A 17,432-nucleotide genomic window follows, 5' to 3' on the forward strand; every position below is an offset into this window, starting at 1 on the left:
AAAAGGACTTAAACAGGAGTATTTAAAACTATCTGCAAGAGACACAGAAGAAATGATCATTATGTTCTAGTTTTCCTTGACAGTTTTAAAAACCATTTTCTGGTACCTTAAAAAGTTGATAGCAAAATGATTTCTTAATCCAGTTTTTCATTATGGCTTGGTGTATTGGCAGGGATCGTGCATTGTCTAGATGAACAGATGTATTCTGTGTGGTTTTAGGAGTTTTTGCATGCAGCTTTTCATTAGGTCAGATATCTGCTGAAGGTCATCAGTATGGGGTTTTGCTGTAAAAACTTAATTGAGAGTACTATTTAACTCTCGATGGCCCACGTGCATTGATTTATCAATTGTTATCGATACTTCAGGGATATTGATGTGGGAACTATAAGGCGTGGGGCGTACGAAAAACCTTGTTAAAAAGTGAACACTAAGTGATCCACTTTGAATTCTAGTAATAAGAAACCTGATTCAGAAGCAAGTGCTTTGAAGAAAAAGGCCAACAAGGGAAAAACAGAAGGTTCTGAGAATTCAGACTTAGACAAAACACCCCCATCATCTCCTCCTCCTGAAGAAGACGAGGACCCAGGTGTTCAGGTAATACATTATTCTGATCCCGAGCTGTGGTTGTTTAGCGTGGGTAACTTTAGCTGCATATCGAGTGCACTGAACCTCCCTGGCTTTGTTATAGAGCTGCCGTAGAGATGGCTTTATTGTCGCCTGGAACATTATATCCCTAGTGATGAGAGCTGGGGGGGCCAACCCAGAATTAAACTCCTGACTTCTTGGTTTTGCCATCTTTGACTCTGTGATAAATAAAACTGAGACTCTTCATTTATTTCTGTACATGTATCTTTTGATGTTTATGTTAGTGTTAACATAGTCTTAATATGTTGGTTCATTTAAAGCTTCACCCACATTTCTGATTTTCTGCTAAGTTTGGTTCCTTGTCAGTTCTTTTATTTTGCAGAACAGAAAGTCCCAGTGTAATCTGTAGCTCATCTTCAGGTCTCTGACGTCTGACGGTCAGAGTCGAGATGCATTTGTGTAACCCTAAAGTTTCTGAACAAGTTAGTGACTTTCTGGACAGCAGCCCCACACAATTTTCCAGTGTTAGAGTCTCCTGGCTTTCGGAGACTTTTATAGGAATCAGTCAAAAAAAACTGGCCCTGAAATAAACATCAGGAATTTAGGTTCTTGTGCGTAAAGTACACTGCCTTTGCTGATTGGACAGTAAGTAAGGGACTCCTACACGTGACCGTTAAACATTATTTCCTTGTTACGTTCCCTGGAAGCATGCCAGCTTGGTCCTCTGGGATGGCTGGGAATGTGGCTTCTGTGAATGACATCTAAGTTACCAAGGAGCAGTTACTGAGGATCCTGCTAGAAAAGCAAGCAGCCCCTGGAAGCGGGTTTGACCTTTTCTAATGGTTTGGTGCACTCTCAGTACTTCTCCCTGTACCTACTGATTTGCTTAAAAGTTAGAAACAAAGTACTTGCAATATACAGCTCTGTGCTAAAGAATTCCAGATAGATTTTGTGTGTGTGGGTTTAACTAGAACTCCCTGATATCTGTAACTTCACAGACCGACGTAACCTTAGAGGACCTGAAAGGGCGGGGGGGGGAGAGAGAGAGAGAGAGAGAGAGAGTGAGTGAGTGAGTGTGTGTGTGTGTGTGTGTGTGTGTGTGTGTGTGTGTGTGTAAATGAATGTGTTTCAGTTTGGTTTGGTTCTATAACTAACATAGTGATAAACTCTGGCAGTTAGAGTTAATCTTGTAATTTCCTCTAACTTTCCATATCAGTGAAAAGATATTGGGAAGGTAAGTAGCTATCTTTTAAAAAATTGTTTAGGGGGTTTTAAACTAAAGTATTTTTAATTATTTTGAATTTATTCCTTATGCCCACAGGTGTTTTTTTTTTTCCCCTGAATTGCTTTTGCTTAAACTAAGACCTTTGTGCAGTAGTATTTGGACAATACTAAGAAGACTGTCACACAAGTCAAGAAAATTCTGTTGTTCTTTCACAAACACTGCTGTTTTTTACAAGTCTGTTTGCATTAACACAGACTCAAATGGACTTTATGAAATACTAGTGGTGTTTCTTTTTCCTTCTGCATTTCAGTTACAGGAAAATGCTAATCAATGCAAATGGACATCCGGGCATCCTTTCTAATTGGCTGGTGCTGAACTGTCACGGGTCAGACAGCTAATATCAGTAAACACACAGGTCCATGTTTCTCAGTGTCTCTTCTGTATCACAGCAACACAGGAAGTGACGCTGACTGCTTGTTTGTTGTATTTCTTCCTGTAGCACACGCGTAAAGGGCTTAAAGTTCTCGAGTTTTATGATCAACTTGTTTAAACGTTACTAAATGCCATGTCTTTTTTTTTTCTTTTTCTTTTAACAAACTGAAAAGTTTGTGTCACAAAGTACTACAACAGTGAGATTGTGGTAACACATTTAAATTTGTTCTTCAGCATACCTGTTTTAACTATATGAAACTTTTCTAAAACAATCCAAGTTTAACAAGTTGACCTGTTATTGTAGTGTTAATTCAAAAGTTTTGAGCTTTCAATGCAGTTGGTTTAAATGCAGTTCTTATATTTTATTTTGATTCCCCCAAATGTTTCAAATAACAATAGTTTTAACAGACCATAAAAAGCCTATCATGTGATAAATAATTTTATTTTATGTTTGGAAATTGGGAAAGGAACCTTGATATCCAAAAGAAATGAACTTAAGATCAATTATTATTTAGAAGGCAGAGAAGCCATGTAACATTTAAAACTTTCAGAAGGTTGAGTTCTAATTGTGTTTTGGGGTTTCTTTTACTCTTATGAAGTGACCTTGTATCCACTATTACTAACCCTATCACTGTTGCATAGATTTATAACACAAAGTTGATATGAGGGGAAACTTCCGTTATAAACATTATATTCACCAATATGCACATTTCTATTAGAAAAATAAACAGAAGTCTCTGTTTTTATTGTACTGGAACATTTCTTTAATATCAGAGTGGGATTTAGTGTAAAGTAGGTTTGTCTTAGACTCTGTCCAAGCTTAGACTCTGTCCAAGGATGTATAGTTACTTGTGCTGCAAGAATACTAGGGCAGTGTGGCCCCAACCATGGAAACCTGATGAAACATCACAGTTGTGTCATTAGTAGCCCATTCTCCTTACAGTAATGACGGAAAGGTGAAACTGTAGATTCATCCATTTCCATTTAGCTAAATTGATATATCAAAAGAAATACAGATACTATACTAAATTTCACCAAATTAAAATGTTGTTCCTGATAATAGGCTTTTATATCTTAAAGAAACTGACAGCCAGAAGCAGGCAATGCTGAAGTAAGCAGAAGAGGCGGAGCTATTCCAGATCAGCTTTGGGAAAAGAGGAGGGAAGCCACATGACGTAGCCCGGCTTCGGAGCCTCATTGCTTTCTGATTTTCCCTTGGAAAGGTGGAGCTAGTTACTGATGACTGTAATCCTACTAATTGCGTTTGGCATTAACATGTCCCTTTAAGTGCGCTGTTTTAAGTGCTTTCAATGAATTCTCGTAGGAGATCTTCACAGTATACTGATGAGGCAGCTACTATCATTACCCCTAGTCTACAGACCAGGAAGCTGAGGTCCCTAAAGGAACTCGTCCAGGGTCACGCAGTGAGAGCCTGGCCTCATTCTAACGTGGGCACTCAGCTCCTGGACCCCCGAGGTCAAACTGCCCCTGGTGACGTGGGGCAAGATGGACGGTGGTAGGACCCCCTCTGGCCTGGGTGTCACCTCCACGTGGAACTGGTTATTCTGTGCGGGGCTGGAGAGGAGAGAAGGGTCAGAGGTGGAGCCTTTGGCCCACATCACCGCTCCCTCTCGTCTGAGCCGCTAGGAAGTCTGTTAATAAGATGTCCCCACCCAGCTCCCAGATACCTCCCGGCAGAGGGGTACATCGTGCCTCTGCAGCCCTGGCTGTAGGGCTGAGTTCACAGCCTCGAATGACCCGTCTGACGGTCCTGTTATACACAGTCGTAATGTGAGCTGTCTCACATCCCCTTTGAGAGCAGGGCGAACACAAACTTAATACAGTAAAATTGAGTGGTTCCCATTCTTTGAGACATGGCACGGGGGCTTGTTGGTCCTGACTTGTGCCCCGCAGGTCCCATGCCCGTCCCTCCTGAGGTCTGCACGGCAGGGTGATTTGCCTCTCTCTGCCTTACTATCCCACCTTTAAAATTCGAAAGGCTCTTCAGAAGAGTTTATTTCATAATTCTTAGAGAACAGTTAGTATCAGTGTTACTTTTCTCAGTATTCTTTTTATTTCTTCCATGTGCTTTGCCAACTCACCCATGAGTTGTAATTGAACAGGGTTTTAAAATTTACACGTGTCATTTTAGAGTTATCTGAGATGTCATCACATACACATGTTAATGAGAAGGTTATTTCTGTCTGTTTTTAATTAACTGACAAAACTATTTCTATATCAAAAAGGTCAAGCCATCTAGAATTGTTTTGAACAAAAAGTACAGAATCCTTTTTTCTGCTCCATTCATTTCACTCTCCAGAATTAATAGCTATTACAGTTTGTTGTGTCTTTTCAGATTTTTTTCTGTTATTGAAAACATACCCGTATACATTCATTTTTTAGCAAATATTCACTGAGTGTAGGGAAGTAAACAGGATTTACAGTATGTTTCTCTGGAGGAGTTTATATATTTATCGCCCACGCATACAAATAGATACACAAGGTTTTTTTGTAATCTTAGAACTATAAGCTAGCTATTGTTACTTGACTTGCTTTTCTTTTTACTTAACCATTTATCTGCTAGATGTTACCCAGATGCGTCATGTAGCTTACTAGACGTGCGCTTGCTGGGAAGGGGGATGGGCGTGTTTTACGTTTTGACCACACTGTCCTGCAAAGGTGTACTGCGTTCTATTTTGACCACTGGGTGGGAGAGGGCCCATTTTGCCAATAATCCTATTAATACTAGCTAGTAACAGTCCTTCACATTTTCATCAGTGCAGTAAAAAAAAATTTTTTAATTCCTTTTCCTAGTCACTCATTATAAATTCTGCCATTCAATCCTTCAGCTCTTTAAAAATGTTCAGACTCTTTCTTTCAGGACCAAGATGAAAATACAAACTTTCTATTTAACTGGGTCTCTGAGATAGTTTTAGAACCTTGGATACTACTGTAACAATAGTTATCTAGAACTTTATTATTCACAAATTATCTTCTCATGCCTTCACTTTCTTTGACTTTTTCTTGTGGGGGAAATTTTGAAAACATACAAAACTAGAATGGTATAACGAACCCCTATATATCCATCACCCAGCTTCAGTATTGCCTTCACGTTTGAGCAACTTACCGGCTGAACGAGGAGGAAGATGTATCGTTACTTCCATGTCCCAGTTAAAGGTCACGTACCCGGGAGTGGCAGGGCCATCGCTGGCCGAGGCGCCTGGTTTCAGATTGCCCCCATTTCCATTATATTTGTTGCCACTGTGATATCTTCTGTGATTTGCAGGGTTAAAGTCACCAGCTTTTCTTTACGATTATTATTACTTTATAAATGTACCGTGCCATTCTGAGAAGGGGGAGAGCAGCAGCTTTCTAAACCCAGGCTGTTGGGTTTTCGTTTTAGAAGAGACGGTCCAGCAGGCAGGTGAAGAGAAAGCGGTACACCGAGGACTTGGAGTTCAAGATCTCCGACGAGGAGGCCGATGACGCAGACGCTGCTGGGAGAGACTCGCCCTCCACAACCTCGCAGTCGGAGCCGCAGGTGAGTGGCCTGTGCAGTTCTCGTGTGCATTTCAAAAGATGGGCTGGAGGGCTTCCCTGGTGGCGCAGTGGTTGAGAGTCCGCCTGCCGATACAGGGGACGTGGGTTCGTGCCCCGGTCCGGGAAGATCCCACATGCCGCGGAGCGGCTGGGCCCGTGAGCCATGGCCGCTGAGCCTGCGCGTCCGTCCGGAGCCTGTGCTCCGCAACGGGAGAGGCCACCACAGTGAGAGGCCCACGTACCACAAAAAAAAAAAAAAAAATCAGAAGATGGGCTGGAAATTTTATAGCTGGAATCTGAGAAGTTCAGTAGAAGCGTCGGACTTTGAGCTGGGAACATTCGTCTCGTGTTGGTGAACACGCTATGGGAAATTAGTCCTTTAGGAGTGTCTTTTAAAAAGCCCCGTTCACTGGGATTTATTTTTGTACAAGCCTGTGATACGTAATTTGACACAATTTTGGAGAATTAATGGTCTTTGTTGAGGATGAGGCAGACCTAGGATGCAAGGAGGCTGAATTTACCTCCGAGAGTTCAGTGCCGTAGCTTCTGGGACTTTAATACACCACTCAAGCTTGTCTCCTGCTGCTTGGCACTGTAAGAGCCCCTTTATGAAATTATTGCCTTGTAGTACCCAGCAGGGCCTACTTTATTCTCTGTGCCATGTAAGTGATGGATAAAAGAGTTTGCATAAAGTATGGGTAGTAATGGAGGATTGATTATTGTGAAGATCTTCCCCCCCCACACACAAAAGCCCTCTTCTTACTGTTACTGTGCTTTAGTTAACAAACTGGTAACCCATTGAAAAATATATTAAATACAGTTTTGTATTTTATTTGGTAATTTGCGCTCTGTTGTTATATAGCGTTTTATGTGACCTCCATAGATAAAAAGCTGCCTACAATAACAGAATGATGAGTATATTAACCCCATGGGTCCAGACGAGGAAAAGTTATGTTTCTGCTGTCACGCAGAGATCATTTTCTCTTAGCAGCTGGAATTTCTGAACGCTCCTTGGCTTTAGGGACCCATGCTAGTCCACACAATTAAACCACATAATCGTGAAGTAATAAACACAGCTCTTCCTTTTGCCTTTCTGCAAGGGAGATTTTTGTTCTTTTCAGTCATATTCCCCACTGGTGATCGTACCCAGTGATTTAAAGGGTATGAACTTAAAGGGTATGGAAGGAGGTGCAAAAGGGAATGATTTCTTGCTTTTACAGCTTAGAATGAAATACTTTCTGTTTGGATTCATTCATTCCACTTTATGTTTTAGGAATCTGTTGATGCAGACGGTCCAGTGGTAGAAAAAATTATGAGTAGTCGTTCAGTAAAAAAACAGGTAAGCACCGTGTAGAGCTATCAAAACCTGTGGTGTGTGTGTGACTCTTAAATTATTTTTTGCTTTATAATTTCCTTTAAAAATTTCACTGTTGGGCTTCCCTGGTGGTGCAGTGGTTGAGAGTCCACCTGCCGATGCAGGGGACCCGGGTTCGTGCCCCGGTCTGGGAAGATCCCACATGCCGTGGAGCGGCTGGGCCCGTGAGCCATGGCCACTGAGCCTGCGCGTCCGGAGCCTGTGCTCTGCAACGGGAGAGGCCACAATAGTGAGAGGCCCGTGTACCACAAAAAAAAAAAAAAAAAAAAAAAAAATTTCACTGTTGAAAATGAAACTTCTGGTGATGTTTCTAATCCTGTCTGATTTATTAGTCCAATATCAATCTTTGGGATGTTCAGCCCAAAATGAAATTAAAATGTAGCAAACAATCAGTGCTTTATTACCCCATTTAGAGTAGGCGAGAACTCAAACGTCTCAAAAGAAATACATTAGGACTCCTAGAGTTGTAGGCTGCCTTTTTCATAAATATTATTTCCGAAAAACCATGACCATGAATCTATCTCTCATCTCTCTTAGGGAGGTCCCTACCCCAGCCCCCCACCCCCCGGAAGATCTCTTTATCATGTTAGCAAGTAGATGTTTTCTCATACTTTTCATATGCAATTGAAATATTAGTATTCTTTTGTTAGTGCAGAAGTGAAATACAGAACTATTTACAGTGTAATTTTTGAGGATAATGTGACTTATCCTTCCAAATTATTCGGAATTCATGCTGATCCGCGAAGGTAAGCCCTAAGTACCTGTCACTAGCCTGGTGCCCATGTCACTGAGGGGCAGATACACGCCGTGACAACAAATTCCAGGAACACTGCATCTTCTTTTACTGATGGAGACTCCCCATTTCATCCCACCCTTCTTGCCCAGTTTGAGAAAACACTTTACTTTGAAGAAGCACATAGGCATCCAGATGCATTTACATATTCCAGCAAACCGTGTTTGGTGTCTCTAGAAAATGGTCTCCTTTAGACATCGGTGTCTGTCTTCTAGCTTGAATCATTGTCAAAGGCAGAGTTGTTACTTTTTATTGCTTTCAAGGTGTGTGGAAGACAACCTCATTGTTTTGACATGTAAAATAAGCTTTTTTTTTTTTAAAGATGTAAAGTGTATACAAAGTGTAATTTCCAGGGAGAGAGATGAGGAATGTAGGAATTATGAGATTTAAAGTGAGCTTCTGGGTTTATCAAACAGGAAACGTTGACTATTCAGGTACTATCTAGAGATCCTTGAAAATGGTATTGCACCAGCCGTAAACTGCTCTTTACCTTTGCTCCAGTACTCTCTGCTTTTGTATTGTGTTATTCAAAGTACAGATTTTTATCAGAAGATAAAACTCTGGTTCAAACAAAAATAATCAAGAACAACATGTCAAGATATTTTCATAATGAGTGTAGGTAGTGGGAGTGTATGGGGTGTCTATCTGGTAGCTCTTTGAACCTGAGGATTTCCTCTCTGATGAACATAAAATCTCAACCAAATTTCCCACCCGTTCAAGCAGAAATGAGCACTATTTAACTAATTGGAAAGGTTGCATTTTTGTCCTTCTAATGACTCTAGAACTGTTAACTTGTGAATTGTAGGTATATGGCAAAATTTGAATGCTTGGTGTACTTTAAAGAATAATCCCCTTCAGCGAATTGAAGTGGCTTGTTTGAATAAATAGCACGTGGTTTGGATGGGTTATAATAATTTTCATTCAACCGATAGTGCTTCAGCAGGCATACCCAGCAGGTTTGGGGGTTGCAAATTATAATTAGCTCTGTTATTCAGAGCTGCTTAGACTACGCATGATGTAGGGCATCACTTTTTCTTTCTGTTTTGCCCACCGGAGGGCATTTTTTGTTTTTTCTTTCCAACCCTTTAAAGATAGGTGCCCACAGTTGAGGAGTAGGTATTGCTGCCACTTACAGATGACCAGGTTTATCTTAACACAGGAGATTAAAAATCACTGTAACTGTACTTGAGGGTAGAGTATTTGTTGAGTAGGTGACTTTTAGGATGGAGAAAATTAATGGGAAATTTCCTCTGGAAGGAGAGATATGCCTTGAGGTATGATTTAAAATAAGAAAGAGGTATGGAGCCCATTGAGTCGCTTGTAGATTAGTGGCATTTCATAAAGGGCCATAGAAAACCATTAGAAGGTTGTAAACATTAGCAGGTGCTAACTTTTAAACTGCTCATGTTCTCCAAATAGTTACTTTAGTTATCAGCTTCAGTAATATTGGAGGAAAGTGTAGCAGATAGAAGCAAAAGGAAATTTGAGATTTTCCCCCGGATTCTAGCTATGCCTGCTGGTCTGTTTCCTATTACCATGAATAATGGAAGACATGGCTGTGAGAAGGTGCCTTTGTCTCCCACTGGCAGCACTGTGGAAACTGGTTAAGGGCTCAGAGCCTCCCCAGCATGGTGCCGGCACATAGTGGGGACAGTTAACGGGTTTTGCGATCAGCTGACCTCATCACTGTAGCCTGAGAAGCATCAGCCGTTAACGGTGGAGTCGTGCAAACTCACAGAACTCATCCGGCAGAACCTCCCTAACTCCGCACCGCGCGTTACATAGGGATGGCTCAGGCACTTATGTTGTTCTAAACCCAAATGAGTGTGCGTGAGACCCAGTGCAAGGGACATAGGTGGTACTTGTATTTGAATTTCGAGGTAGATTTAAGAATGGACTTTTGTATTGTATAAAGGTTAATTTTCTTTTCCACATTTGGTCATCATGTAGCCCCTTCTGCTTTGAGCCATCTGTCTTTGGGGGAAAACAGTTCAAATCCTTTTTGTACCAGAAGGTCAAAAATAGTTTTGAAAGTGGATTCTGTATTATTATGTCCTATTTTCTTCCTAAATGAAGTATGATTTGGCATCTCTGGTAGAATATACAGCAGGTTGGGCCAGAAGTAGGAATGGATTCATACCTTTGCTTTATTGTTACCTTTATCAAGGCGCTTTCTCATTCTTTTGTGCATTGTTTAACAAAATTTCTGCCTTTTCACACTACAGTTTAGCTTTGTTTCCCCAGTGTGACTGCTTAATTTAGTAATAGGATGCTTGGGAAGGGTCATTCATTCTTTCAGGCCAACAGGATTATCATTTGCTGAACGGCTGTTTTAGAATCCAGGTGACCAGAAGAGTTGATTTAGTGCCTGGTCAAGGTTTCTGTTTCAAGTGAACAGTGGAACAAGTATGGTTCAATATGTTTGGAACTTTCAATTTCATGTGAATAGTAAGGATTTTGACAGACTGCTTTAGGAGTCTAATGAATGAAAAGATACACACATTTCTCAAAACTAGTCTATCGAGCACATAAAATTACTTTAGAGGACTCTCAAATTTAACGGTAACTGTCCTAGAAATAAATTTGAGTGGTGTGTGAAATAGTGCCTTGACTCAGTTATGCATCGGATATGCCCATTATGGAAAGGCTTCGGAACACTGGGGCATGGGAGGTAGAGGCTGGGGCTGTTTTCAACTGTCAAGAGAGTCTGGTCAAACCGACTGCCGTTTAGTGCGTAATTAAAATGATGCTCCTGAGAGCTTAGGAATGCACACACTTTTGTTAATTGTTTTGCCCTAAGTAAAGCAGAAGAGGCCAGCGTGATAATATTATGAAATGAAGGGCAAAACAGCTCTATTACAGCTCTCTACTTACAGCTCTGGGAGCAAGAAGCTGATCCAGTGTGTGTGGTCAGTTAAACAAAGCACAGGGTTCTAATTTGGGACGTCCAAGAGAAATAGGTCCTGGGACAGTTCTCTACAAGCTCCAGGTGCTACTAAATGAGGTCTCAGAACCTGATCACCTCCTCCCAGACAGCCTGAGACTCTCTTGTTGAGATCTCCACAGCACACCCCCAGAGGCGTAGCTGATCGTGATGAGAAAATGGGTGTTCACGAGAGTCAGGGGCAGACAGCTGATGGCGTTAAGAGTCGGAACTTTCTGGAGCAGAATCGAGACAGAATGAAAACTGCCCCTTTGTTCAAGAGTTGATCTGTGTGCTTTGAGGCCCACTTAGAAGTTACAGACAGTGAGGCCACTTAGAACGAGATGGAAAGGGGACAGTACGGGAGGAAAGATCCGGAAGAAGGAAATCAGGAGATAACAGAACATAGAAAGGATAAAGCGTGTCTTTTTACTACCCCAAAGGTAAGTAATTTTGAAAAACTCTTTCAGAACTGAAAGAAATATAGTTAACATCAAAAAAGCAAAACCAGTAGACCAGACGTTTGAATTCCACTCGAGGTTTGAATTTCCTGATATGCTATGAGAAGCATCGCGAGATCTAGGCTCACCCTGGTTCCCCATTCTCCTCGGCTGACCACAGTCTTATCTCTGCCTTTCTACTGTGATCTCCAGTTCTGTGCAAAGATAATGTGTCTTGAAATGGTTGCTGAAATGTGGGAGTGGGACGGGGTAATGTTAAGGGCTAGAAAAATGTCAGGCGAGTTCGGGATGGATTGTTGCTTGAATCGACCAGAATTTACCTCTACAGTGATTGCAGATTTATATCCCTGCTCTTGAGGGTACCCAGCAAACATTTCTTTTCAGCTTGGACACCTGAAAGTCTGGGACATGCCACAACACTGTAAAGCAACTATACTCCAATAAAAAATAATTTAAAAAAAGAAAATCTGGGGATACAGATGATTTTCTGAACACGTGGATTTAAGAAGCTGCTTTAGGGTGATGACCGTTTATAGATCCATGAGGGCAGGATCAGATATTAATGGGTTTCGACCCCTCTCCTGAATATCCTGTCTTCTTACTGGTGATCTCTAAGCAGATGGAAAAACTGCTTAAAATTTAGGTTTAACTGATACGTGGGAGAGTTTTGAAGAAAAGTTTTAAGCTCACAGTCTTTGACAGTAGGTCGAAGATTGGGGATGGAGGCTGATCCTAGGCTCTTTGAGCAGATCTGGTGCCAGGCTGTCACCCAGTGAGAAGTCTCTGCTCCTTTGTTCGCCCTCTGCTGTGTTCTGACTTGCCTTAATTTTCTTTGCGGCACCTCTGAGGCAGTTTAGCAGCCAAATGTGACCCTCAAGGCAGGTGCTCTTGTAAGAGTGTAAAAGCAATCTCTAGACATCTGTAAGTGGTGTTGATTTTTTTACATCCCTGATTTATCTGATCAAATGTTCCAAAAGAACATTACATATTACAACTTGTTTAACAGCCTACAACCAAGAGGAAAAAAAATATTGAAAGAGATGCTTAAAATATTATATGTGCAGTATCTTCTGCAGACATTACAATAGGCAGGACCAGGGGAGACGTTCGAGATAATCTCGCCGCTGCACCCTTGACTTGCTGATGGGTCACGATTTTAACCTCACCTCGGTGTCGTAGTTGGAGTGTTAATTTTATTTGGCTTGCTATGTGTATGTGACATCTTGTCTGAGAGATTTTAATTGTACCGTTGAGTCAAACTGAAACTGTGAATAGTGATACACTGAAATTACAGCCTCGGAACAAGGTTTAGTTTTAGATGGTTTCTTGTTTAGCGTTATTAACTATATGGAGGAATAAATGTCTTTGAAATATTTTAAAACATTACAAAACCCACCATGTAAAGTTGCCATGAGGCGGCCAAAAATAATCCATATGGCATTCAGGAGAGCAGTGGCTAATTGGCTGCTGCCTGAGAAAATGGTGCACTTGACGTCTACTTAGCACTGTGGGTTTGGCAGAAAGCCACATTTGGGGTCAGGCTGTTGTGAATGAAGCTGCATGTGGTTAGGGACGAGCTAAAGCCATGCACGTCTGAGGAGCCGGAGCCCATCGGGTAGTGCGCATGGTCCGCCCTCATCCCTCTGGCCTCCCAGCAGCTCACCACATGCTCATCCTTCCAGGAGCGAGCGCCCTGTGCCGCTTCCGCGATGTCTGTTTGTGCCCACACGGGAGTAAATCATGACTTTGGAACATTCTAGTAGATGGTTTCAAGTGCATGCCTGAAATTTTCCTCTGTTGCAGAAGGAATCTGGAGAAGAGGTAGAAGTTGAGGAGTTCTACGTGAAATACAAAAACTTGTAAGTACATTGTGATTTCTTTTTTTTCCATGGAGGAATGTATTTTCAATGTACCAAATTTTAAAAGGTAATCAGGAAGTTTTTTTAAAAAAAAATTGGCACCGGGGAAATTCTGGTGTGGTTTATTCAGTGCCATAGGCCGTTGCCCACTAACTTTTCCATCTTTGATAGTTTATGAACTTTATTTTTCTGCAAAATGTGTAATTGGTGTACAGGCTGACTAGCTTTTGTGTATAACCAAGAAGTTCTTTTTAGAGGGGATGAAAGCTCATACGATAACGGAAAAGTGAGCAAAGTAGTATAATACCTGCCTGACTCTGAGAATGAATTTTGCTCCGTGGGGCTCCCTGCCTTCATATTTCACTGGGACGCTTGGCACCCGAGATGAGAACTCTGCTCTCAGGCAGAGGCTCTAGGAAATCGTGACATCACTCATGTTCTGAAATGCAGTGAGCTATGATTTTGTTGCTCCGTTTCCATTTCTGATTTTTGTTAGTGAATTTGAATTGCACAACTCTTAAGAAAGCTGCATGAGAAACCACCGTGATTGTAGATGGAAGCTGGATACTAGGGCCAGGCACGCTCTGACGAGGCAACCTCGTTGGAAGCATCAATAGTCATCCTGCTGGGGAGGACAAATAACAATCACAGAACAAGGACAAAAATATTTATTGATAACATAAAAGTTAAATGTACTGTAAACTTTTTAAATGTACTTTAAGCTTTTTGAGGCAAGGAACTCAAGTACCATATTAATAAATTCTAGGGTTAAAGAGAGGCTTTGGGGAGCTGTCAGAACAGTTTAAGAAAATTTACCCTACCCTCGAAAATAAAAGCATCAGGCCTCGTGGTTTCTGTCATTCCCCCCGTTGCAGTTGGCACTGTGTTAATTAACGGATGCATTTCTGACGTTTGCGGGCAAAACCTTTTACCAGGTAAAAAGATGAAGGAGTCTCTTACCAGTGTTATTGTAAGAATGCAGTGAAATGAAAAATGCTCAGCAAACATTAGATGCTGTCATGGTTCTGTACTCAGAGCACGATGAGTTTACACATGTGCAAGTTATGCACATGGCATGGTTTCAGATCGTCTTATAAGGAGAGTGGAAAGACCAGATAAGGAGGAGAAAACGAAGTAAGCCGGAGAGTCAGAGAGTTCTCTGGCCGGTTGATCAAATCACACTCAAAGCACAGAAGTTTAAGTATCGATTGCCAGGAAGTGGCACCACGAGACAGGCACCCGTCCCGGTCAGCGTGTGGCTGTGGGAGGTGAGGCGCTCGGTCTGTGGGAACCATCTCAAGTCGCCTGTGCACAGCCCCAGAGCTGGGCCCGGGCTCCCTGCCCAGGTGCCACTGCCGCCAGCCAGGGTAGGCGAGCCACCTGTCTGCCATCGGTCCCGTGAGATGAGGCAAAGCAGTGCTCAGAAGTAGCTTTCCTCTCTGATGTTATCGAGATCTAAGGGAAGTTAACGTTTCCATAAAATTAAAAGTTTTTCTTAACCTTTCATTTTGACATGATTTGAGATTTACAGAAAAATTGCAAAAACAGTGCAAAGAATTCCTGGTTTTCTTCTTATAATTAAAAAGTATCTTGTGGAAAGATGCTTTGAGACTATTACGCATGACAGTCGCTAAGTGGTGATTTAACAATTCCACTGTTCCTCCTGAATTTACTGGTCGGGCTTCTGCTGTTAGGAAGAGCTTTACCTTCTTACCTGTCTGCTTATTTATAGCTGTGTGGACTTGCGGAGTCTTCTTTCATTCAGTGCGTCATAGTTCCTTACCGTCCTACCGTTACTTACTTGGCTCACATTATCCCAGATCTGGCTGGTGGGAGCCCCTGCAGGCTGTCTCCTCCCTTCCTTTTGTCTTGTCCCCATCCTTCTTCGAGCTCTTCCTTACTTTCTGGCACCAGAGGATGTTCCTAACCCATTTGCAACTTCCTATTTAAGTCCTGGAACCGATCGTTTCTCTAAGGAGCCTTGGTTGTTTTTTACTGGAGAAGGGCATTTAGAAACCAAGATTTGGGTACTAGGTGTGCTCATTGCTGCTGGAGGGGTCATTGCTTCCAGACCTCTCAGTGGATGGGGCTAGGAAGGGCATGCACGTGCATGTGTATATATGATATGTATGTATGTATGACATATATACCTACATATGTTCCACACACATATATGTTTGTTATATATACACACATGCACGTCTGTCTGCCTACCTCCCTACCAACAAGGAAAACCAGTGCCTTTATAGTGATACTTCCAATTTATTTCAGTACCACGGGGTTCATTCTGTTCTTTCCCCTTCCAGTATTAATAACTCCATTCTTTCGACTATGAGAAACCTGGCTCCTGTTTTCCATAATATATTTTCTTATTTGTTAACCCTAGGGTGTATAGGAAGTGCTTTCAGAATTACTAGACCATATTTCTGTGAAAAAGAAGCCTGCTAACTAGCGTTCACTCAGTATTTGTTAGGAGTTCTTCTGTCTTTAGCCTGATGTTGTAGAGGCTAAATGCTTTTTCCAGTATTTCCTCAGGTTAGTTCTCCTCCCCGACCCCCTTCAGTGCAATGTTATTTGCTACTCAGTTTGGTTCATTAGTTTCTGTGTTTGGATTCCATTGTAGGCCGCCCCCACCCCCATCCTTGTTGATTTTCTTTTCTTTTTCTTTTTGCTTTTTTCCAAGTTCATGAAATATTAACACGGTTCAGTAGTCAGAACTGTACGCAAAATGATGCCCAAAGAAGAGACGCCGTCCTCCCTTCCTTTCCACCTCATTCCTAACTTACCTTTTCATTAATCCCAGATTTATCCTTCCTGTAAGTTTTGGCATGAATGTGCAGATAGATACTACTATTTCCCCTTCTTCCTTAAACACAAAGGAATAGCATCAGTACACATTTGCACTTTGCTGTTTTCACAATGCTACGTATGCTAAGTTATTCAACATCAGTTCATAGCGTCTTCCTCATTCTTTGTTACGACTGCCTAGTACTCCTTTGCAGGGCTGTGTCATAACTTATCCAGCCAGTCTCCTGGGTATGCCGGCATGTAAATGGCTTCTCATATTTCACAGTTACAGATAATGCTGCAATATATATTCTCATGCCTGTGTATTTGCGAATTGTTGGAGGCATAGCTTCAGGGTGAATTTTTAGAATAGGGATTGCTAGATCAAAAGGCATACATAAATGTAGTTCTGTTAGACATTGCAGAATTCCCTTCCAGAAGTGTTGTGTCAGTTTGCATTCCTACCAGCAATGTAGGAGAGCACCTGTTTCCCCACAGCCTTTCCAGTGTAGTGTGGTGTGTTTTTTTGTTGTTCTGTTTCTTGTTATTTTTAGTTTTTGTGGGAAGTCGTATTTCAGTGTGGTTTTAATTAGCATTTTCTTTTATTGTGAGTGATTTAGAACATCTTTTCATAAATGTAACGACCACTTTTGTATCTTGTTCTGTCAATTATGTGTTCCTATCTCTTGCCCATTTTTCTATTGTGCTTCCCTCCGTTTTTAACAGTTCTTTATATATGTGGGATATTAGTCCTTAATCTGCGTTATATGTTGCAGCTATCTTTTCCCAGTTTCCGTTGTCATTTGGCTTTATTTATTGTTGGTTATAGCATTGTAAGTTTTAAAAAGTGTTTTGTATATTGAGATTTATTAATCTTTCCTTTTATAGGATCTGACTTTTGAATCATAGTTAGAAAGCCTTTTCCCACCCCCTGGTTAAAGAGGAATTTGCCATGTTTTCCTCTAGTACTTGAATGGTTTCATTTTCTCTGTTTATTAGGTGCTTGATCCACTGGTGTTTACTCTTGTATATGGGGTAAAGCATGACTCTAATTTTTTTATTGTTTTCCAAATATTGTTGTTCCAGCACCATTATTAAAAAGCCCATCTTTGCCCGGGTGATTTGAGATGCAATCTTGATCGTGAACTGAAGATACATATTTATTGTATCCATATCTGTTACTTATTCTAATCTTTTGCTCTGTCTCTTCACGAGTCTGTAGCACACTGTTTTACTTGTAGAGGATTTATAGTGTATTTTAATATCTGATTTATCTAGTTTCTCCTAAGATGTTTCCTTTTTAGTGTTTTCCTGGATGTTTTGCGTGTCTATTTTTATATAGAAATCTAGCATTCACTTGTCTAACTCCATTAAAATGGTTGTTTATATTTACATTGTGTTAAATCACAAATTTATGATTTATGATGTTGAGTCACGCTATCTAAAAACAAG

General features: G+C 41.2%; 1 protein-coding gene across 7 annotated transcripts in view; it reads left to right on the plus strand.

The window, feature by feature from the left end:
- Positions 1 to 17,432, plus strand: part of CHD7 (chromodomain helicase DNA binding protein 7) — a 179,228-nt gene that overhangs the window by 111,558 nt on the left and 50,238 nt on the right. For all 7 annotated transcript variants that reach the window (XM_030859681.2, XM_030859684.3, XM_060287189.2 and 4 more), the window contains exons 4-7: positions 453 to 594; positions 5,646 to 5,783; positions 7,056 to 7,121; positions 13,138 to 13,193. In XM_030859681.2, coding sequence (XP_030715541.2) covers positions 453 to 594; positions 5,646 to 5,783; positions 7,056 to 7,121; positions 13,138 to 13,193 — 402 coding nt within the window. The remainder of the gene's footprint in view (positions 1 to 452; positions 595 to 5,645; positions 5,784 to 7,055; positions 7,122 to 13,137; positions 13,194 to 17,432) is intronic.

This window comes from Globicephala melas, chromosome 17, assembly GCF_963455315.2.
Source record: "Globicephala melas chromosome 17, mGloMel1.2, whole genome shotgun sequence".
NCBI lineage: Eukaryota > Metazoa > Chordata > Mammalia > Artiodactyla > Delphinidae > Globicephala > Globicephala melas.